Source organism: Uranotaenia lowii, chromosome 1 (assembly GCF_029784155.1).
Source record: "Uranotaenia lowii strain MFRU-FL chromosome 1, ASM2978415v1, whole genome shotgun sequence".
NCBI classification, from domain to species: Eukaryota; Metazoa; Arthropoda; class Insecta; order Diptera; family Culicidae; genus Uranotaenia; species Uranotaenia lowii.
Window position 1 is genome coordinate 2,080,984 of NC_073691.1, and position 23,400 is coordinate 2,104,383.

The 23,400-nt window shown below is 40.9% G+C and overlaps 2 protein-coding genes across 10 annotated transcripts in view; one reads left to right on the forward strand and one right to left on the reverse strand.

The window, feature by feature from the left end:
- The window catches only part of LOC129756919 (transcriptional regulator ATRX-like), a 172,033-nt gene that overhangs the window by 119,780 nt on the left and 28,853 nt on the right, over positions 1 to 23,400 (reverse strand). The gene's annotated exons all lie outside the window — the stretch shown is intronic.
- LOC129756861 (octopamine receptor Oamb) overlaps positions 1 to 23,400 on the forward strand; it is a 132,887-nt gene that overhangs the window by 98,378 nt on the left and 11,109 nt on the right. For 8 of the 9 annotated variants that reach the window (XM_055753914.1, XM_055753905.1, XM_055753921.1 and 5 more), the window contains one exon: positions 2,494 to 2,986. In XM_055753914.1, coding sequence (XP_055609889.1) covers positions 2,494 to 2,986 — 493 coding nt within the window. Of the gene's footprint in view, positions 1 to 2,493; positions 2,987 to 14,016; positions 22,386 to 23,400 lie in introns of those variants that run through there. The other variant, XM_055753959.1, reaches the window with a different exon arrangement.

The following is a 23,400-nucleotide window of genomic DNA, read 5'->3' on the forward strand; positions in this document are numbered from 1 at the left end:
AATTTTATATTTTAACGTATCTAAAAAGGTGTTATCAATTTTGACAGTTCGACATTATTTGTTTCTGCATATTGACAATTCTGACAATTTCCAGATCTTTGACTGACTTAAACAACAATTGGCACTTGGACTGCCTCTTTTTTGTAGAAACCGAAACAAACTCACGTTTTTTTCCTTGTGGACTCCTCTAAAAATCAATTATTCATGTGCCTCGCAATTTGCATTCCGTGTTCCGGGCTAGCTTATTCCAAAAATTGAACCCGCAGAAGGGCACTCGATTATCCCTCTCGGGAAAGTGGAAGAATAATAGGAACAGAGAAAAAAATTTAATTCGTCGTTGAAAAACCATGATGGAAACTTATCTCATCGATATCAGACTGTGTTTGCTGGCAGAGTCAGAAGAAGGCTGGAAGTGAAGGTGGAATATTTGAGTGAAAAACCACGTTAAACGAAATCGTGAAGCGAAAATCAAATAACAAAAAAAAAAACGGAAAATAAAACGTCAACCATTTCGCATCAGACTTTCCTCAGCGGCGGACAGAATGTTGAATAAAATCAATCTTCCGATGCCGAGGGTCATCTTCAATGGGGAAAAAACGACAAGAAGTAAAATAGCAAAAGGTAGTGATGCAAATTTCCTTCAAACCAAATCCATCTCGGAGAGGCGAAAATATGATAAATGGAAAGTCGCCTCGCTAGCTATGTAGAAGCTACATGTTTCTGTGGGAGGTTGCGGGAAAATAATCCGGAAGATGAGAAGATCTCTTTCGGCTGAGATAAGAGGAGCCTTCAGGTGAATCCCCTCGACGATGTCAATGTCGAAAAGTAGGAAAAAGTAAAAAAACACACAGGATGGAAGGACTTGAACCGTTTCATTCATTCAACAGCAGCGGATGGCGAAATAATGATACTCGGTTATAAAGTAAGAAGATGATTTATCATCAATTGAAAGCTTCCAAGGTAGGCATGGAGCTTGAGTTGGGGTTGGGAAGGTGGATCTTTCAGAAAGACAACAGCAGGCTGTGGATTTTCCGATATCTTGAGCACTTTATCTTTCACGCGATAGTTGAACATCAATCATCAAGGCAGGCGGATAATTTTGCGTCGTTATTATAGCTGGGGTAGAGGAATCGAATCAAATTCAATCAACATTCAAAGCTTGCTTTGTACTGTACTGAGTGACATTTTGCTGGAAACACTATGTTGTATTAGACTGAGTCGATTTGGGGTCATTTTGGAATTTCTCAAACCCTGGGGTCTAAAAAGCTACGTCTTGGTCCAAAACTCATCCATGATTTTTTGCAAAATTTTTAAGTAACGTTTACATGAGTAAATTTGAACTTTTAGGTTTGTATGGGAAAATTGAATATTTTGTACTGAAAAATCAACATAATTTTTGTTTCGTCTGTGGAACCGAGCCAGCTGATGGTTTTTGTGCCAATTTATAAAATTCCTAAAGGAAATTTTCCATTGAACAACTTTGTTGAAGACCGTAACTTCGTATCTTATTAGGAAAAAAAGTTATTAGTTGTCTAACAGGGGTATATCTTCTCGCACTGATAAAAAATAAATTCAATTGACATCCCTGCAGGGTGCCTAGCGAGGTATTGCGTGACTTCTTTCCATGCAACATTTCGCGAGGCTCAACCAGTGATGTCAATAGAATTTACTATCGATCAATGCGAAAAGACATACCCCTGTTAAACAGCTAATAACTTTTTTTCCTAATAGAATACGAAGTCACAGTCTTCGACAAAGTTGTTCAGCGGAAAATTTCCTTTAGGAATTTTATAAATTGGCACAAAAACCATCAGCTGGCTCGGTTCCACAGACGAAACAAAAATGATGTCGATTTTTCAGTACAAAATATTCAATTTTCCCATACAAACCTAAAAGTTCAAATTTACTCATGTAAACGTTACTTAAAAATTTTGCAAAAAATCATGGATGAGTTTTGGACCAAGACGAAGCTTTTTAGACCCCAGGGTTTGAGAAATTCCAAAATGACCCCAAATCGACTCAGTCTAATGTTGTATTGCAAAAATTTCTCAAGTACCGGGAGTGTTTCTAGAAAAGGCGAAAAAAACGATGGCAATAGAAAAATTTAATTTAGCTTTAATGTTAAGTAAAAATCCTTTGATCCGGATCGCGTCAAACTTCAGAAACCTCGGGCGTTTTACCATCAGAACCACATGAAGCAGAGCAAGGGAACAACAACAACAGAGCGCTAAAAAAAAATTGACACCGTCTAAGACGTGTCCCATTAAGGTTCATTAGCGATGCAAACCCAATCAATTTAGGCCACCCTCAACACTCCGTCAGCGGGACGACCCGGATGGATGTCAAGGGTGTGAATTGCGCTCCATTTTGAATCAATTACTCGTGTATTTTGTGCCCACCCTTCACAATTTTCTCCTCCTTCGACTTATCGATGATGTTGATTTTAACTCTCTCTTACTCTTGCCACCTTTCCAATATCTTCTTGTTCAACAGGTGAAAGAGAACCTATTATATCAGTATGGAAATCACACGCCATCGTCATCGTTACCGGCGTCGGTTTCGACAGTGCCTACTTCGATGCTGTCAGCCAACGCTTCCCCATCCTCCTCTTCATTCTCTAGCAATCCGTATTCGTCGTACTCATCGTCATCATCACCTACGCATTCGTCGCCATTGTCAGCCTTTGTGTCTTCATCATCGTCTTCATCGTCAACGCCATGGCCACCAGACGATGGCGGGTACTCGTCGATGCCGCCCGGCTTTCTAGACGATCTGGAGGAACTGGCCGGGGCCGCCGCCGCATCTCCGCTGCCGGTGTCCTGTCCCTGGACCTGTGAACTGACCAACGACGCAGGCTACGTCGTCTATTCGGCTCTCGGCTCCTTCTACATTCCCATGTTCGTTATGCTGTTCTTCTACTGGCGCATCTATCGGGCGGCCGAGCGCACAACCCGTGCCATCAATCAGGGATTTCGGACCACCAAAGGTAAGACTTTTTGTTCACTTTTTCCCAAATGGAATAACCCAGAAAAAAAAAATGTCAGCCAACTCCAAACCGGAAGCAGCAACGCTCACTCGTTTTTCCCTTCCTCGAAATGCAACACATGTTTGACCCTTTCGAGAAGTCTCATGGTGTTTGATTTGACACAACCTCATCCAAGATTTGTGCAAGGGAACAAGCTACCTAACATCCAATCATAGCTATGACTTTTTCTGTCCATCCATTCACGACCAGAATCGTCCATCCACATTGATTCATCTTTACGTCTCCATGTTTGCTTTGTTTAAACTCAAAACAGTCAATACTGAAACTGAAACAGCGAAACATCTCATGCTTGCTTTGATTTCGTTACTTGTTTCCGATATTTTTCTTCTCTTTTTTCTTGTTAATAAAAAATACTATTTTTCTAAGGTAATCAACTGTAAAACGATCAACTACATTTAGATTCAAAATATAAAAAAAAAAGATTCCTTTTTTTTATTTCATTTTTCAAACAAATTGGGACATTTTCGAAATATACTTGTCTTGTCTTTCTGTCTGTCAGTCAGTCTGTCAATCAGTCTGTCAGTCAGTCTGTCAGTCAGTCTGTCAGTCAGTCTGCCAGTCAGTCTGTCAGCCAGTCTGTCAGTCAGTCTGTCAGTCAGTCTGTCAGTCAGTCTGTCAGTCAGTCTGTCAGTCAGTCTATCAATCAGTCTTTCAGTCGGTCTGTCAGTCAGTCTGTCAGTCAGTCTGTCAGTCAGTCTGTCAGTCAGTTTGTCAGTCAGTCTGTCAGTCAGTCTGTCAATCAGTCTGTCAGTCAGTCTGTCAGTCAGTCTGTCAGTCAGTCTGTCAGTCAGTCTGTTAGTCAGTCTGTCAGTCAGTGTGTCAGTCAGTGTGTCAGTCAGTCTGTCAGTCAGTCTGTCAGTCAGTCTGTCAGTCAGTCTGTCAGTCAGTCTGTCAGTCAGTCTGTCAGTCAGTCTGTCAGTCAGTCTGTCAGTCAGTCTGTCAGTCAGTCTGTCAGTCAGTCTGTCAGTCAGTCTGTCAGTCAGTCTGTCAGTCAGTCTGTCAGTCAGTCTGTCAGTCAGTCTGTCAGTCAGTCTGTCAGTCAGTCTGTCAGTCAGTCTGTCAGTCAGTCTGTCAGTCAGTCTGTCAGTCAGTCTGTCAGTCAGTCTGTCAGTCAGTCTGTCAGTCAGTCTGTCAGTCAGTCTGTCAGTCAGTCTGTCAGTCAGTCTGTCAGTCAGTCTGTCAGTCTGTCAGTCAGTCTGTCAGTCAGTCTGTCAGTCAGTCTGTCAGTCAGTCTGTCAGTCAGTCTGTCAGTCAGTCTGTCAGTCAGTCTGTCAGTCAGTCTGTCAGTCAGTCTGTCAGTCAGTCAGTCTGTCAGTCAGTCTGTCAGTCAGTCTGTCAGTCAGTCTGTCAGTCAGTCTGTCAGTCAGTCTGTCAGTCAGTCCGTCAGTCAGTCTGTCAGTCAGTCTGTCAGTCAGTCTGTCAGTCAGTCTGTCAGTCAGTCTGTCAGTCAGTCTGTCAGTCAGTCTGTCAGTCAGTCTGTCAGTCAGTCTGTCAGTCAGTCTGTCAGTCAGTCTGTCAGTCTGTCAGTCTGTCAGTCAGTCTGTCAGTCAGTCTGTCAGTCAGTCTGTCAGTCAGTCTGTCAGTCAGTCTGTCAGTCAGTCTGTCAGTCAGTCTGTCAGTCAGTCTGTCAGTCAGTCTGTCAGTCAGTCTGTCAGTCAGTCTGTCAGTCAGTCTGTCAGTCAGTCTGTCAGTCAGTCTGTCAGTCAGTCTGTCAGTCAGTCTGTCAGTCAGTCTGTCAGTCAGTCTGTCAGTCAGTCTGTCAGTCAGTCTGTCAGTCTGTCAGTCAGTCTGTCAGTCAGTCTGTCAGTCAGTCTGTCAGTCAGTCTGTCAGTCTGTCAGTCAGTCAGTCAGTCTGTCTGACAGACAGACTTTATCAGGCAGTCAAGCAATCAGCCTGTCAGTCTGTCAGGCTGTCAGTGATCCACAAATCTTGGCTTATTTTCATTCGTTATGCTGTAATTGGCTTTTTTTTCAATTTAAGTATGGATAACATTTAATTGCCTAAATAAGTGGCTTGATCTCAATTACTCAGTGCTAAAATTCTAGGAAAATAATTCAAATCCGGATGAGAATTGTCCTACACCATTGTCTGGCAACACTTACACTTGCATGAATAATTGATAGTCCTTTAAAATATTACTTTAATTATGTGAGATCAAGTCACTTTTACGTACCCTTCGCTTGGATCAGTGATGCCAGAAAAGCAGCTTTCAATTGGATTCCAAATTTGAGAAACGCTGCTCGCCTTTTGTCACTGATCTCGTTTTTTTCTCGTTTGCCAAACTTTGTTTAATGTACCTACTGGAGCTATCCCATTCTACCCCATCAGAATTGGATTGATTACATTTTCTACCGTCATCATCAACTTCATCACCATCATTCGTGTTTCCAACGTCATGTTTCTGTTACTTTCCTCTCTTCCGGATCTTTATCATTCCCTTCGACGTTCTATATGTGTGAGTGTATTAACCGCCATTTTTATCCCAGCTACTGAATGTTTTCCGCACACACCGGGTGATGGATGGCATTTTCCCTAGCCTGTGCTGTGGTGGCACGGAAGGGAAAAAAACTTTCCCGAAGTTCATATTTTCTCTCCACAAAGTACCCATATCATCAATAACCATCCTTGTTTGAAGTTTATACCCCCTTGGAACGTCGAGACAGAAATGGGGAAAAAAGTATCGAAATAATCCCACCGCGCCGTAACTCAGTCAGATCGCGACCAAATCCTTCCATCGATTACTAGTTCCTCAGTGCGTGTGCCAATTTGGTAACCCCTCGGTAGCGGGAAGAACAGGGTGAACGTGAATAAAATTTACCATAGCACACTCTTTAATGTTTACACACCTAGGGGTTAACAACAGAGGGAAACAATGAACTAGATCATAAACCACACGAAAAAAAACAACATCAGACTCCATTCTTCTCTTCCTTTCAACCATTTTTTTTAAAGAGTGAAAAGGGGAATAAAAGATAAAATCACAGATCAAATTAATCATAGATACTACACGTGTGCTATCAACATCAAAGCAGGCCCCTGGACTCACCTTTCATTTCCGCTCCGTTCCTTTGACAAAGTCAATCATATGTAATTTTAAAACAAAGTTGAACCCTCCCAGTTTCGTCCACCCACCCATGCACACAGACTGGAAATAAAAATTTCTTTTTTGCCATTGTAGAAAGTAAAAAAAAGGAAAACCCCCGAAAACCTACACGACATACTGACTCTGTTTTGGATGGTTTCGTATGGCTTTTGGGACATGTTACCAAAGCAAAAAAAAAGATTAAATTTCCTTCCACGCGTGGAAATTCAACGACAAAGTCATACCTAAATTTGGGAACAAATTTCGTTATCAATGAACGTTGAAGGGAAGGGATCCCAGGGAAAAAAAAGATCCAAGAATGATTGAAATAGAAACGTTCAGTTAAAACCAAAAAAAAAATAAACCGGGGAAATAACAATCACATCAAAGCAAGCCGGTTTGGCTTCGTGAATCCGCGTGTCGTTGACATTGGGCGAGACTTGTCGTCGTTTGTCTGTCATGAGCATTGAACTGTGGGATGATTTTCAGCTGAAAAATCAATTTAAATTTTCGATTCTGTGATGGATGATAAATCAATTTAGGAAGAAAAAATTTGAAATTCAACTAATTGTAGAATTTTGTCAATCACAACAGAATAAAACTATTCCCAGTTTTGGAAATTGTATCAAACCATGATATGACAATGACAATGACAAACAATGAGATATGACAATTTTCATTGCAGGAAAATTTCTTTCCAGATCACACTTGGAAATGACAGATTCTCTATGTTGCAAGAGCAATCTGAATGAAGAATAATGTGATTGATAAAGTTAAAATGATTTGAATTAATCTGGTCGATTGCACTTAATACAGCCTTCCGACAAAGTCACAAAGCCGCTAGGCTTGGTCAACAACGTTCACCTGTCACGTTATGCTAAGACCTAACAATCCTATCCAAGCAACCGAAGACAACTACACATACAAAACTCAATGCCGAGCGCAATTCCAGGCAGCGCTTGCTTAGATTGCTCGACAAGTGTGACGCTGACGATAATGGTCCTCATTCATGGATTCAAAAACTAACCTGATTACTCCCGGGTGCAAATTTTATTGACAGATCGCTATCATAAAGGCCACTTCTGCCTCATTGCAATATAATAATATTGCAGAACAAGAGTGTACTTGTGTATGCATGACAGTCATACATACAATCACACATACTACTCATGCCCATGGCATATGTAAATACAAACACTCGAGACTGCTGCTTGTGTCAGCCGACGACTATGAAAGTCCACATCCGTCCGCCATCTATCGGACGAGTTGCGAGGGGAACGGCCAGAATATGGATAGAATTTTCCCAGCCTGTGCCACTAACTAAGATGATGTGCTCGAATGAAATGCAAATGATAAATTTAATATATTCCTAGAGCAGTGCCTACTTGTCACCACAAGCTCTCGGTCTTTTACGGTCTGCTTTTCTGTTTTCTCTATATAGGATACCCTAAAAGCGACCCTACATACAAAGTCATGGCTTGCTTGGCCGGGCTTGTGTAAAATGTCACCCGCATAAAATGGCGAGGAGACACATCTTCCCTTATTTCAACTGGCCACAATCTGCAGAACAGAAGGAGGAGGCTGTCAGACTCTGAAGTCTGAATATATGCTAGTTAGCCTATCTTTTTTCTAGTCTATCCTCACCATACAGCCAAGCAAAGTAGTCATCCATGCATTAAATATCTATTCTTACACACGCTCAAACATTCATACAAACACTCCCACACCCAAGCCGGATGAATGGCGGTGTGTGTAATGCAGTTAACTTCAGCACCGTGGCCACTTGGTGGCGCGTGTTTATTCTGACGCTGGCGCTGATAAAAATATAATATTCCTTTTTTTTTTTTTAATTCTGTCCTTTTAATTTTTCCAGTGTTGCTGAAATTTGAAAAAAATGCCAAAAAATTGGTACCTTTTTTTATGTTTGAAAAGGTGTTTTTAACTGTTCGAGTAAGTCAATCCTTTTAAATATCAATTGAACGATATTTTGAAATACTAGCAACACTGCAGCCTGCTTAACAAAATAAGACAACTGCTGCAATGTTATTTATTCACCACATGCACTGCTTAGTTATTTAGTTGGAGGCAGAACTTCCGACCACGTTTTTATCATCGCAACAGAAGACAGTCAAAAGAGATTTGAAGGTGGTTAAAATGCACTAGTGCCTAGCAGAGGACTAACCAGAGATAGATGGTAAAGTAATCCGCATGTTTTAATTTACCTCAACAGTACATATCTTCTGGAGTCTAAAGTCTCGTCTTTTGACGACTTGAGACGCATATAGTGATAAGAAACTGATTTAAATTTCTATATACATCACGTTACTGACTGGAATCTTTTTTTTTATTTTCTGTATCATTCAGCCTGTCAGTCTGTCAGTCAGTCTGTCAGTCAATCTGTCAATCAGCCTGTCAGTGAGTCTGGCAGTCAGCCTGTCAGTCAGTCTGTCAGTCAATCAATCTGTCAGTCAGTCTGTCAGTCTGTCAGTCAGTCAGTCAGTCAGTCAGTCAGTCAGTCAGTCAGTCAGTCTGTCAGTGGGTCTGGCAGTCAGCCTGTCAGTCAGCCTGTCAGTCAGTCTGCCAGTCAGTCGGTCACTCAGTCTGTCAGTCAGTCTGTCAGTCAGTCTGTCAGTCAGTCTGTCAGTCAGTCTGTCAGTCAGTCTGTCAGTCAGTCTGTCAGTCAGTCTGTCAGTCAGTCTGTCAGTCAGTCTGTCAGTCAGTCTGTCAGTCAGTCTGTCAGTCAGTCTGTCAGTCAGTCTGTCAGTCAGTCTGTCAGTCAGTCTGTCAGTCAGTCTGTCAGTCAGTCTGTCAGTCAGTCTGTCAGTCAGTCTGTCAGTCAGTCTGTCAGTCAGTCTGTCAGTCAGTCTGTCAGTCAGTCTGTCAGTCAGTCTGTCAGTCAGTCTGTCAGTCAGTCTGTCAGTCAGTCTGTCAGTCAGTCTGTCAGTCAGTCTGTCAGTCAGTCTGTCAGTCAGTCTGTCAGTCAGTCAGTCTGTCAGTCAGTCTGTCAGTCAGTCTGTCAGTCAGTCTGTCAGTCAGTCTGTCAGTCAGTCTGTCAGTCAGTCTGTCAGTCAGTCTGTCAGTCAGTCTGTCAGTCAGTCTGTCAGTCAGTCTGTCAGTCAGTCTGTCAGTCAGTCTGTCAGTCAGTCTGTCAGTCAGTCTGCCAGTCAGTCTGTCAGTCAGTCTGTCAGTCAGTCTGTCAGTCAGTCTGTCAGTCAGTCTGTCAGTCAGTCTGTCAGTCAGTCTGTCAGTCAGTCTGTCAGTCAGTCTGTCAGTCAGTCTGTCAGTCAGTCTGTCAGTCAGTCTGTCAGTCAGTCTTTCAGTTAGTCTGTCAGTCAGTCTGTCAGTCAGTCTGTCAGTCAGTCAGTCTGTCTGTCAGTCTGTCTGTCTGTCAGTCTGTCTGTCAGTCTGTCTGTCAGTCTGTCTGTCAGTCTGTCAGTCAGTCTGTCAGTCTGTCAGTCACTCTGTAAGTCAATCCGTCTGTCTGTCAATCTTTCTGTCAGTCAATCTGTCATTCAGCCTGTCAGTGAGTCTGGCAGTCAATCTGTCAGTCAATCTGTCAGTCAGTCAATCTGTCAGTCAGTCAATCTGTCAGTCAGTCAATCTGACAGTCAGTCAATCTGTCAGTCAGTCAATCTGACAGTCAGTCTGTCAGTTTGTCTGTCAATCAAGATGTCAATCACCCTGTAAGTCATCCTGATAGTCAGTCTCCCAGCCTGGCAGTCAATCTGTCAGTTAGTTGGTCAGTTTGTCAATCAATCAACCAATCAGTAAAACTGGACATGGATACTTTTTAAAGGTTTCCTAGAATGTGTGCGTGGATGTCTGTTGTTCTATCGCCTAAGTGCGGGAAACACAAACATTTGTCGACCACTTGTATCGATCGAGTGTCGCTTTTCGCCAATCAAAACCCACGCACGTTCGTGTGAAAGCATTTTGCCAATATATTTGCTCTGCTACTTGATCTCACCCACTATCATCAACATGAACAACCACGATTGGTGACGTCGATTGTGGTGACATAGGGGTGATGTCAATTTGCATGAGTTGCGATGCATGTAGATGGGAGTCATCAATTCGAGAGAAGGCAGAAACAAAATAACGCCAACAATGAGCGAACAAAAAATAAACAAACGCAAAGCATTCCGCAATTCGTGTATGCATGTCAGTGGGGTCACATTTGGTAGCAAGTGGATTGCTTCAATTTCGGTTAAGGGGGCTGTTTCACAGCCTACCAAAATGCAAATATTTGTGCAACTGATCGCATCTGTCAAAAACTAACAATGGCACAAAATGGTACATTGAAAGGCTAGTGAAATATGTTTCGAAGCTTTTCTGGCTCTTGCAAGTTTATTCAGAGGACAAAATAGAACCGTGAATTACTTTAAGAGAAAGTTTTTCATTGAAAAAAAAAAACACTTCCGAATGTAACGAATCAAACTCCCTCGGATCGCCTCACATGGCTTGTTTATTTTTCTGCGTAGGTACAGACAAGAAATGTGTCAAAACGAATGATTCCTATCCAATTGGATTTCAATAAAGAGCCATTAGGGGAGACATCACACCGAAATGTTTCAATTCGTACTCTCGGAAAACTTTATTCCTACCACTTGAAAAAAGAAACTAAAGCTTAACCCGCCGTATTTTGCTATACTTTACGGGATTCAATCTGCTTTCTACAAGTTGAAGAAAAATAAAATAAAATAAATTCAGAAAAAAACTTTTCACTCGATAAAGTTGGGATTCCGATAGATACACAACGACTACACACAAACTTACATGTGCTACTTTGCATTGGAACAATCCTCTTCGCATAAAAATCGAACGAAATCTGCATACAAAATCGAATTAGTTCGAATGTTTTCCTTGGGAAAAACAAAATGTGCAAGCATTCCTAGACGAGGCGAATACGTCGAACTTCGGTGCTCATGGTCGAGTTTGATTCAATTGGGACCGCACGATGATAGTAATCTAGTAGTCGTAAAAAGAAAAGAACGATCAAAGAGTGCTAAAATTTAAATCTATTCGCACGCTGGGGACCTTTTTTGCGTTTTTTTCACTGCTTATCTGCGATATCAAAGAAAGCTGTTCGAACTTGCCTTCGCTAAAGAAAGGTGACATCGTTTGCATAGCCTGCTTGGAGGTTGATTGCTCGGAATCGATATTTAATTCAATGAACTTGTTTGAATAATCAGTTTAGGTTTTCTGCGATGTATATGATAATTTGTTCGATTTACTCTCTGGAGCCACTCCTTTCTGGTTAAAGGGAAAAAAGTTTCGCAATTGACTGACACGTTACAGCAATCGAAATTCTCGAAATTTTTCAACGCTTCAGATTTTAAAAACCTAATTGCTCAAGCTTTTTTTTGCGTTCAAACTTACAAACCCTCATTAATGTGAACCATCTAAAAAGAAAAACAGTTTTTCCTCAACATACATACATACATTCACCATTTTCATTGGCTTCCTCAGTTCATTTGTAATCGTCAATCTTATCTACTGCTATTGTGATTGTTGAAACCCATGTTGGAGATCTCTTTATGTATGTGTGTGTGATTTGTCTGTGGAAAATTCCCAATTAACATTTTAAAACTCAAACTTCAAATCAATCCGATTAATGGTGTGTGTATTTTTAATGTTCGTGTTTTGTTTATGCTCATGAATCGCCTGCGTTCATCCGTCATTTTGTGATTGTCAACCTTAAAAAAACATTCTTACAAAACCCAAAGATGTATGATCTTTCTTTAAAAAAAAAACCAATTTTAAGAAATTGCCAAACGAAAAATTTTATATTTTCAACCCAAAGACTAACAAATGCCGTCTGATTAAAATGTGTATATAACATACCGATTGTTATTTCGGTTTTTTTTCTCAAAACGAATCCGTTCCGATGTACGTGTGTGTGTATTTGTTCTCTTTCCTTCCCTTACTTCTGGTAGAGTTGTTTGAAAAAAAAAAAATCAGAAAAAGATTACATCAACCAGTTGTTTGTTTTCCAGTAACATGAGAATCTTAACCTACCCTGCCCCGAAGTAGCTAATGTAGAAATTGATGACTGAAAATAATACTTTTCTTCCCCTCTAACATGCACACCTTAACCAAATGTAAAACAAAGACCTGCCGATCATCACAACGGAAAAATTATCTGAGGGAAAACAGAAAAAAAACATTCTGGGCTACAAATGAAAGACTGACGTCACAAAATATTTCAAATTCACTTCACAGCCTACTTACTCACTCGCGGGGAATGGTACTGATTGGTAACACTGAAATCTAACAAAACACGTCATATCAGTGTTGCCAAATTGACGGTCCACATTTACTCCACAGTCAGTGAAGGGAATAAAAAAAGGAAATTTCAGAAAATAAACTGTACACACAATCACCAGCAAAAAACAAGAAAAGCGAAACATAACTTTGCTCACACCAAGAACCAGTAAATAAATTCCATCCGAATGCCACCAAAAAGTCATCAAAACCTGCTCGATCGAACCCCCATTTATCTTCACCTGTTCTTTCTCTATTTCTCTTGCTCTCTCGCTCTTAAATCTCTTTCTGCCCGAATTTTGACACTTGTTTTATTTCAACTTATGAAAGTAGAAATTTTACTAAATTTTCCCTTTTCTCATTGAGTTTAGTTTTTGTTCTATACAGTTTACATTTTTTGACAATTTGAAATTTTACTTTTCAAAATTAGAGTTTTGTAATTGGAATGCATTTTTTTACGTTTCTACCTTAACTTGTTACTCGATTTATTTTGCCCTTTTACAAATTAATTAGTGCTAGTTGATTTCCATTCTTTATGTTACGATTTGAATTCGATTTATCGATTATGTATAGTGAAAATTTACAGTCAATTTCTCAAACCGGAATGCTGTTAAATAAGTTTTGTATGATAACTTTTCTCGATTATGTGAAATGCCCAGTCAAGTTGTTGTGTTATTTACGAGTAATATCAGCAAGCAGTAAGCCAAACTAAATTTGAATCCAAAGCCAAAAAAAAAAATCAGTTAAAAAAAACTTTGTAAATGTGTTTTGTATATGGAAAATGACAGTTCAAGTGCATGTTTTTGATTATATTATATTTGAAACAGTTGAAGTGTTTTTGTACGCCCTAAATAAGCCAATCGAAAAAAAAACAAAACTCATTCCAAATCCGCCCGACACAATTGCGAATGTTGAATCGATCCTGCCAAAACTGCTAAAAAGTGCATAACAGAACCTCAACCAAACATATTAAAATGTAAGTGGTATCCTACAACAAAAAAGTAGCTCGCCAACACATTCGCCATCAAATCAGGAATACAACAACAACATTTGAAAAACAGTATACGAACACACAAGCACAACCAAATGAAACACAACCACGCCTAACGACGAACCCGTCACTCAAACATGCAAGCAAGTAAGCACGTGTTACTAACGACAAAGAACAAACACGCACACTCAATCCCATTAGTCACACAGTTTTTAACTCCCTAACAATCAGAAAACTAAACTAGCAACGCAATGCCACAGCACCTTCACCACTTCCACCAAATATTACCACTATTACTAATGCCAATCACCACAGCTGCTTAAACAATATCAAACCAAGCAAGAAAAACCGCTGCCAAACATACACAAACCCACATAACCGCATCCCCATCATCCGTACGTAACTCTTTCTCAACACTCTCTCAATCGCAGCAACCCGCGCGTCACATCAAGTGTGCGTCGTGTCACCCACCCAGTAGCAACGCGCGCGCCTACAGCAACAACAGCCCGCCTCTAAACCAAAGTCTCTTCTTTTCTTTTCTCTTCTTTCATCCCTATCTGCTTGAACAACAACAAACCAATGAAATACCAAAAAATATATATGACAAAAAAAAACGATTCAAAACAAATCAGGTGGCAAGAAGAACAACTTCGACGACAGCTTAACGTTGCGGATGCATCGGGGCAAGGGCGTCGGAGCGCTGATGGCGTCGACCATGCGAACGCACAACATGCTCATTGAGGGAGCGGTGCCACCCAATAACAATGGAGCGGGAGCATCATCCAGTGGCGGAGGCGGCGGTGGAAGTGGAGGAGGTGCCAACCCACAGATCTCGATATCATGCCCCAGTGGGAACACTTCACATTTAACCAGTCCGACGGTTTCGCTCAACTCCACCATGCAGATCAGCCTGTCGTCATCGCAGCACAACGGAAGTCAACGGCACGGGTTGCGTGATTCGCGGCGGAAATCCGTGTTCAAGGAGGCTCCCGGGGGTATCTCCCGGGATTTGTCCCCGAATTCTTCCAAAAAGTTGGGCAAAAAACACCTCAAGGTGCAGGTCAAACGCTTCCGCATGGAAACGAAAGCAGCCAAAACGTTAGCCATCATAGTAGGCGGGTTCATCATCTGCTGGCTGCCGTTCTTCACCATGTACCTCATCAGAGCCTTCTGCGATGACTGCATCAACGATACCCTGTTTTCGATACTCTTCTGGCTGGGCTACTGTAATTCGGCCGTCAATCCGTTCATCTACGCCCTATTTTCGCGGGACTTTCGGCAGGCGTTCAAACGAATCATCATGCGGTGTTTCTGCTGGAGGCGGTTCAAAATCAATCTGCTCAAGAAATCTTCCACGACCCAGCACACAAACAATCACAGCTACAGCCCGTCGGCATTCACTCCGCTGGCCTCGACGCCCCGCACCGAGCTCGATAGTTCCGTGTTCAGATGACGGTCGTTTAGTTCGCTGGAACCACCGACGCCACCGACGTCGTTTGCCGGAAGCAGCGGTCCGGGAGGTGGAACCAAACGGAACCCGCTGCTGCGGTCAACTTCGGTGCGAACCACCTCGACCTCATCGTACAGCGCCATCATCGAGTACAAGGAGCTGCCGACGACGGCGATCTCAACCCGCCACCACCAGCACCAGGGCGGAGGCAGCAGTGGAACGACACGGGTTATTTCCGAGGAGGAACAAACCAACGAAACCGATCAGACGGAACCACCGGCTGGTTGTTCCGCCATATCGGGAGCCGGAACAAGTGCCAAGTCGACGACGGTAGTACATGGCAGTGACGGAACCAAGTCGATTACCAGCGTGTAATGGTCGCCGCTTGATGATGGTTCAAGGAAGGTCGGACGAATCGACGGCTTGCCGGAAGCAGGTTGACTCACTGAGGATATACGGGGTTTGAAATCGCAATAACATTTTATCCTTTCACCTCGGAAAGAAGCTACCATCCTAGTCCACTTCCGCCAACCATTGTAAACTTGAACAGCAAATTTCTACCATGGAAGACTCAATCTGACAGATCTTGCTAGCAGGGATTCTGCACAACAATATCGTTTTTGATGGAAAGGCAAGTTTCACGACCCGTCCCGCAAGTCAAAGTTCATTGGTACCCGCCTGTGTCTGTAAAAGACAGGGTATGTACAGTGGGGTCTATGTGATTTATCTATGGGTGGGGACAATTTTCCCGTATACGCATAATTTTCCCGTATGTTTGGAAAACGTGCTAGCGGCCTACCAACCCCCACCTCCCCCCCCCATTCTGAGGGTCTATGTGGTTTATCTATGGGTAGGGACAATCAAAAACTTTAGTATTAGTTCGTTGCATCCATACAGTTGTTTATGTACGATTGTGAGTTAACGCGACGACATCGCGTAGTCAAGTATTATGCGTCCAAATGTAGTCATAGAAACTTATTTGGAGGAATGTTCGGGACGCAAATAAAGTTGTTTTTCAATTAGAACTCATAGCGTTGCCATGCTACGCGTCAGGAAGAAAAAGCGTAAATAGAAGAGTGCTTTGAGCGTGATTTTTTAAATAACATGAAACGTTCCATTTCGCCGATGAATCGCGGCTTTAACATCAGGGTGCTCATGAACGTTTGTGACGAAGCAATCAATATATTGAAATTTATATATAAAAATTATCAAACTCGTGCGAGGGTAATCTTGTCCCCAGCTATAGATAAACCACATAGCAATAGGGTGCCAGCCAATATCATGTGGAATTTCGCAAACCAACCATATACATTTTGTAGGTTAGGCCAAGAAACTGATCTGTGCAAAAATCCAGCTCAATCAGACTTGATTGAGGGGTGTCTCAAAGCGCTCAAATTTTCGGTTTTTTGACCCTCAAAGATTTTGGCCAAAAATAGACTTTAACATTTCAAAAATCACGTAAGGTGGGACCACAGGTATTAGGAAAAATCGAAATTTTAGTTTTGATGCCAAATGACTTAAAAAAACATGAAACGTCGAAATCTGGCGTTATCTTGAAAGAAAAAAAATTTTTAGCCAAAAATCAACTTTCTGAAACGAAAATCGGGCGGTTTTCCGAAAAAAAAACCAATGTCTTAAAAAGTCGATTTTTGCCAAAAAAAATGTTTGAGATAACATCAGATCTCGATGTTGGGGCACGCGAGGGACTTAACGCAACTACTGGTGGTATTTTCCGATCTCGGAATAACCCTTTCCCAACAATGTCCATTACGGAGTAGTTCAAGTCTTATTTCCGCGGCTTCGATCATTGGGAAAATGCGCTATTCAGATACTCCCCGAAGGTGGAGCATCCTACGCACGAACGCGGCGTACCTACGGCATCCGTTACACATAAGATGTTACCTAATCTTTGTATCTTATAACCGTGGGATCGGACGCACTTAACTCGACAGTCACCCCCCCTCGATGGGTCAGTCTACTCCGACCGTTTTCCGGTCTTTTTTTGTGCAGAATTGAGAGCAGCTTTTCCTGGACTTGCTCCGGTCACAGCACACGTTCGAGACATTGAACGATACGACTCGGATGTTTCCCAGAGGTGACGACTCAAGAGGCTCGCCAAGCATCGAGAGACTCTCTACCCGTAAGCCACCATCCTACAAGATCCGCTGCGAAAAAGGTCTCGTCACATCCCCGCAGATTCTCCCGTAGGAAGCGACACTGATCGGATACTCCGGATACACGTTCGCGGCCTACCCATGACCTCCACTACGCAGCAGATGATGCCTTATCTTTGTAGCTTCAATCATGGGATCGGACGCACTCTTTTCAGATGCTCCCCGGTGATGTAGTCATCCTATACCGCTCGCGAACTGCTGTTACCAAGTACTTCCTCTGTACCACGTTATCAACCGTTATGTCAGGTCCACAGGCGGCAAGGCAGCGCTTCGAACCTTAGACAAACGAACTTCTGTTCTGATGTGTCATCTGTGTCCCCACAGATACCTCCTGAAGCATCCGTGACCTGTTCGGAACTGTGTCATGTGAAAGTCCACTTCATCCTGTTTTCGCCCTAGCAAGCTATTTATATACGGAATCAGACGATGGGTTTATCTACCTCTCGCTAAGTTGTCTCACAGCTACCCCAGTTATTTTTCAATGTTTTTCAAAACGACAGCATTAAAAATACATAATATACTCTAAACTTTTTCTGCTGAAACTTCCTAGCAAATACTCAATGGATAGTTTTCTATAGCTTTTTTTCGTGACGGGATTTTGTGTAGGACACTTCTTACTCGTTCAAATTTCGCTCACGAGCATCGGAATTGGGAACGCCCAAAACACTCTAGAACATCCTGGAATTCGATACGATAAACAGGTACCGTTGACTCTCATTTTTAAAAAACCTCTTATGTCTCCAAGTTTCATCTGTGGGCATGTGACCTTCATCCCGTTCATGACTTCTTTAAGACTCTCCGTTGAATAGAAAACCATCCATATAATTTTTTTTTTATTTTCGTAGTATTCCGTCTCACGACATAACTTGACGAACATAATTCCTAAAACTCATTCTGTTCATGGCAGCCGTTCTCCAATTTCTCAGACATCCCACATTCGCCAGATCACGCTCTTCTTGGTCTAACCATCTCGCTCGTTGCGACCCTGCTCGTCTCGTTCCTACAGGATTCGTAGCAAACACCTGTTTTGCACAGAACAGTCGTCCGGCATTCCCGCAACATGTCCTGCCGAGCGTATCCGGCCTGCCTTAACCACCTTCTGGACACTGGAATCGCCGTAGAGTCGCGCGAGCTAATGATTCATCCTTCGCCTCCACACTCCATCCTCCTGCACGCGCCGCCAAAGATGGTTCTTAACACTAGTCGCTCGAATACTCCGAGTGTGCGCAGGTCCTTCTCGAGCAATATCCATGTCTCGTGCCCGTAGAGATCAACCTGTCTAATGAGCGTCATATACAGGTTACACTTCGTGCGAAGGCTAAGTCTTCTCGACCGCAGTTGCTTGTGGAGTCCATAGTAGGCACGACTTCCGGAAATTCTGGAAGTTCCGCTGATAATTCGCTGCCGGATCTCGCGGCTGGTGTCATTGTCTGCGGTCACCAGTGAGCCGAGATAGGTTCCGTCAGTCTCGAATCCGCAGACCAGTATGTACTTCGTCTTGCACGTATAAATAAATCATCAACCCAATCCTTCCTGCTTCGCGTTTCAGTTTACGATAGATCTCCACCGCCGCAGATGATCTGCCGCCTATATCAATGTCATCGGTTCATCAAGGTTCAAAAATACGTTTTTTGATAACAGCATGATTTAAAAACCTTTTTATCAATTCGAGAATTCAGATAAACGTATTAAAAAACAATCACTCGATGCGTTCACTTTCCGTCTCAAGTACTCTCTCCAGGCGAGATCGGAATCGGGAGCATACCTTCGCAATATAAGCCTTTGATATTAGACTGAGTCGATTTGGGGTCATTTTTAAATTTCTCAAATCCTGGAGTCTAAAAAACTTCTTTTTGATTCAGAACTCATCTATGTTTTCTTGCAGAATTTTTAAATAACATTCACATGAGTAAGTTTGAACTTTTATGTTGGTATGAGAAAATGGTTCCTTCTGTAGAACCGAGCCTGTTAATGGTTCTTGTGCCAATTTATAAATTCTTTGAAGGAAATTTTACGCTGAACAACTTTGTCAAAGACTATAACTTCGGATCTTATTAGACAAGCAAGTTTTTTGCTTATTGACAGGAGAATGTTTTTTGGCATTGAAAAACAAAAGAAAACAATTGACATCACTGCTAATACCTCGCAAAGTATTGCATGACAAGTAGTCATGCAATACCTTGCTAGGCGACCAGCAGTGATGTCAATGAATTTGTTGTTTTTTCAATGCTGACATGCCCTCATTCAACACCTAATAATTTATTTGTCCAATAAGATACAAAGTAACAATCTTCCACAGAGTTGTTAAGCGGAAAATTTCTTGCAGAAAATTTAAAAATTGGCACAAAAACCATTAACAGGCTCAGTTTCACAGAAGAAACAAAAATGATGTTGATTTGTCAGTACAAAATATTCAATTTTCCCATAAAAACATAAAAGTTCAAATTTACTCATGTGAACGTTAGTTTAAAATTCAGCAAAAAATCATGGATGAGTTTTGAACCAAAACGAAGCATTTCAGACCCCACGATTTTAGAATTCCAAAAAAGACCCCAAATCGACTCAATCTACTTTGACATTGATGATTCAGAGATGAAAGCCTTCAGAGAATCAAAACTTGGGTGAGAGGATCCATTTGCCTATACGCCCATATAAAACAGTCGAGCGAGGCCAAAACTTCATATTCTCCGTCGGATCAGGTTTGATATCGTTTCAAGGTATGGCAAGGAGCTCCATCTTGTTGGAAAACAATATTTTCTGGTTCACCGAAGTTCGCTCGAATTCACGGAATAATCTGATTCTTCAAAATGTATTAACTTTTACTCCAGAATTTATAAAAACAGGAGGCATCTTCAATCCATTCGAAGCCACCGCTCCAAATACCATGATTCCTTGAAGGGTGAAATATACCGATCCGTACCTGAATTGGACATCGGATCAATCGAAAAAAGTTTCTTGTCTGAGAACACGACGACCTGCTGCTGCTTTTTCAACTTATACAGCAATCGCTTCGAATGATCAAGTCCCAGTACTTCAGAATTTGAGATAGTCTTTCCCTTAGCCAACCTCCAGATTGATCTTATTGGGTTCGCATCATTTTCGTCTTGACCGATTTTGCTTCTTTTACAGTGCGTGAGGACCGTAGCCTTCCACTATCTGGCTTTCTAGGACATGGTCCACTAGATAGCATCCTACAGCCGCCGCAACTTCCTTGGGCCTTAAGCAAACTAGTCACAACATTTTTTGCGTAAATCTTGTCGATGTAGCGGATACTGTTCTTCTGCATTTTTTACGTTAATTGACTAATAAGCTTCGAAAAAAATCCCTCAAAAATCGCGTATCAAACTCTCAATTTGAAGAGTTGTGCTTGTGAGTAGTTCGAAGTCCAGACTTTTGTACAAGAAACACTGAGTCAAAGAAGCACTTGGTTGCCTACCCTGTAGGCGTTTATTTAAGCCCCGTACAATCATTAGTGAGTCTTCGTCGCGTTCTGGAAATGATAAGAAACAAAGCTTTCCATGTAGATGATTGAAAATAAAAGTCAACAAAAACAAACAAAAGAAAACAGCAGCGTTTCAACTGCAACAGGGTATTAGCGATGTAAGCGATATTGTAATGTTATCCTGTAAGTCATTTGTCTAATAAAAAAGATGAAAATTGTAGCATTTATAATCACTACTTTCGGTATGTCAAAAATCACAAGGGTTACTTGGATGATTGGCCGTTCGTTTCCGAAAGGTGGTGGTAAAAAAAAGAAAATTCGCGATAGGAAAATTCATGTTAAACATACAAAACACACGAGTGTACATCTAGTTGTTGATAGTTTCTAAGGTTGTTGTGTGTTGATAGAGGGCGGGAGTTTTTCACCAGTGAAATAAAAAAAAGATTTGTACATAAAAGAAAAAGAAAGTATTTGAAAGCATTACTCCTCGTTGGTAACAATCAATCATCAATGTCAAACACTTGAGATAAGTTAGGTAAGCGCTAAGCAATGAACTAGGGGAGAGTAAAGATTTTGATAAGCGAATATGGAAATGGTAGGAAAAAACGTATTTATCTATCTGCCTAGTAGTGTGAGGGCCATGTTAGCTCTCTGTGGTCAGTCGAGTGAAATTTTCAAGAGACCGGTAACATGAATCACAAAAAAAGAGACTAACAACCACTGATAATCAACTTCGAAGCATTAATAGAACAAGCACAGGATAATTTAGAATCTAGCTAAAAGTAAAAACCAAAATAGCAAGGCAAAGCAAACCAAACAAAAACAACAAACAAATCAAGTGAGATTGTAAACAAATCAATAAATAGTGAGCCATGAAATTTGTCAGATAAAATAAAAAAGGAGGAAAAAATAAACCAAGAAACAATAAAGAGAATATCTAAACATATTAAAGCAAAAAAAAAAGAAGAAAAAAACACATGAAGTGGAAACCGTAATACATGTATGAAAAGTGCCATTTTTATAACGAAGAAAAACAAACAAACATTGATACTGATTGTGAACGATTGTGTAGTGTGTGATCTTCGACTGTAGAGTTGATTTAAGGGGGATAGTGGAAAAGCAAATTTGCAAAGTGTACAGACACTCAACAAAAAAAAAGGCAGTAGGTAATTAAGGCAAGCCCGTTTAACAGTAATTTCCCGTTAAGTACTAAGCTGTAGATAACACAGAAACACAACTATATTCGTATTGAGGTGTTTTACAACAATCGCAAATAAGAGATATTGTGTACTAACAGAGCTGCGACTGATTATGAAAAAAACAAAATTAAATCTAGTCCATCGGTCCGTTCCGGGATGCAAAGATGGCAAACAACATTAGAATAAGAAAACCGATATAAATTTATAGTTAAGATCAAAAGCCAGTGCCACACTCAAAGTAGGCCATACATACCGTGTGGTGCGTGTTTATGAATCTGTCACAAACCATCTCGCCTACTTTCTTCATCTTCCACGGAAAGTACGCGTCGATGTTTTCGATTTTTGTTTCCCCTGACCAACAGATACTAGTAAATGTGTGCAAAAAAACAAACAAAACTACATAATCCACCCTAGGCTTAACAAAAAGTATCAACAACATTTCCATTTGAGGTTGAAACTGTAACTATGGTTACGATGTGTTTATCATAATCATTATTGTTATCGCTTTTCGGATAGAGCATTCCCAACATTCCACACGACAACAGTGATGACACAAAAAACGAAATGTATTATTTTTAAACTTTTATTATTTTTAATGAAAAAATGTAAAAAAAAAGATTATCTCCAAAAGAGCGTGTTTCGCAGAACCGAAAAAAGCAAAACTTGATGTCAAGATAAATAAAGAAAAACAGAAACATGAAGAAAATAAAAACTAGTTGGCTAAACTGTTGAATTATGTTTTTCTGTTTCAATTCTTTTCAACTGATATTTTTGGTTTGCTTTTTACTCATTTCCTAAGAGCAACAAACACAAAAACAATGAAAAGGGACTTATTTTGTCAAGTATTATGTAACTGTTTTCTCTCCATATCTCAGCAGGGTTTGATGACTTGAAGGGGGTTCGTTCGTTCGTTCGGTCCGGATCCGGGCAGGTGAGCCGGCGCATTCGAGTGGTATTTTGTTAAGTCTTTGGCAGAGAACTGTGAGTAAGTTTTTTTTTATTTTTCCTTCCTTTTTCGAAAACTGTAAGGTGATCACAAGACTGTATGAAGCCATCATCTGCACCGAAATGTGCACCAAATAACAAAATAGATCATCCGTGAAAAATTTAAAAAAAAATTAATTTTGTTTAACTGTTGATACCATTTAGGTTTTCTCAATTTTTCGATAATCAAAATTAATTAATTCCCTGAAAGGTGTTTTAAAATTCGGAAGCTGCTGTTATTATTTTTCATAATTGATGACTTTCACATGAATCTGAACTCTGCCTTTTTCATAACGAAGTGTTCAATCGATATCCTCGAAATCTGTCCTCTGTGCGGACAGAATCTGTACCAAAAAATTAATGAACAATCTGTACTGTTGAAAGATAAATCTGTACTTGTGGCAACCAGTCTCACTGTTATTTTGGATGTTTTTTTCTTGCAAAAATAACTGTTAAAGATGAGGCTGTCAATCAGGACACTGCGAAGAAAAAAATCAGCATTTTTCAGGGCACCATTAGATTGGTGGAAATAATAAGCAGCTCTTCTTAGATTCCATGAATGAAGTGAAATAACGGTGCCGGAGATGTCTTATTTTATGCAACAAAAAAGATCAACTTCTAGGTTGGCTTGCAGTTCATATCTAAAAACACCTTCATCTGAAGATTACCATCGGTTCATAAGGTTAAACTTTTCCATTACAGATTCGTTTGATGTTCTCATCAATAAAATACAAATTCAAATATGATTTGGATCTATTTACTTTGAA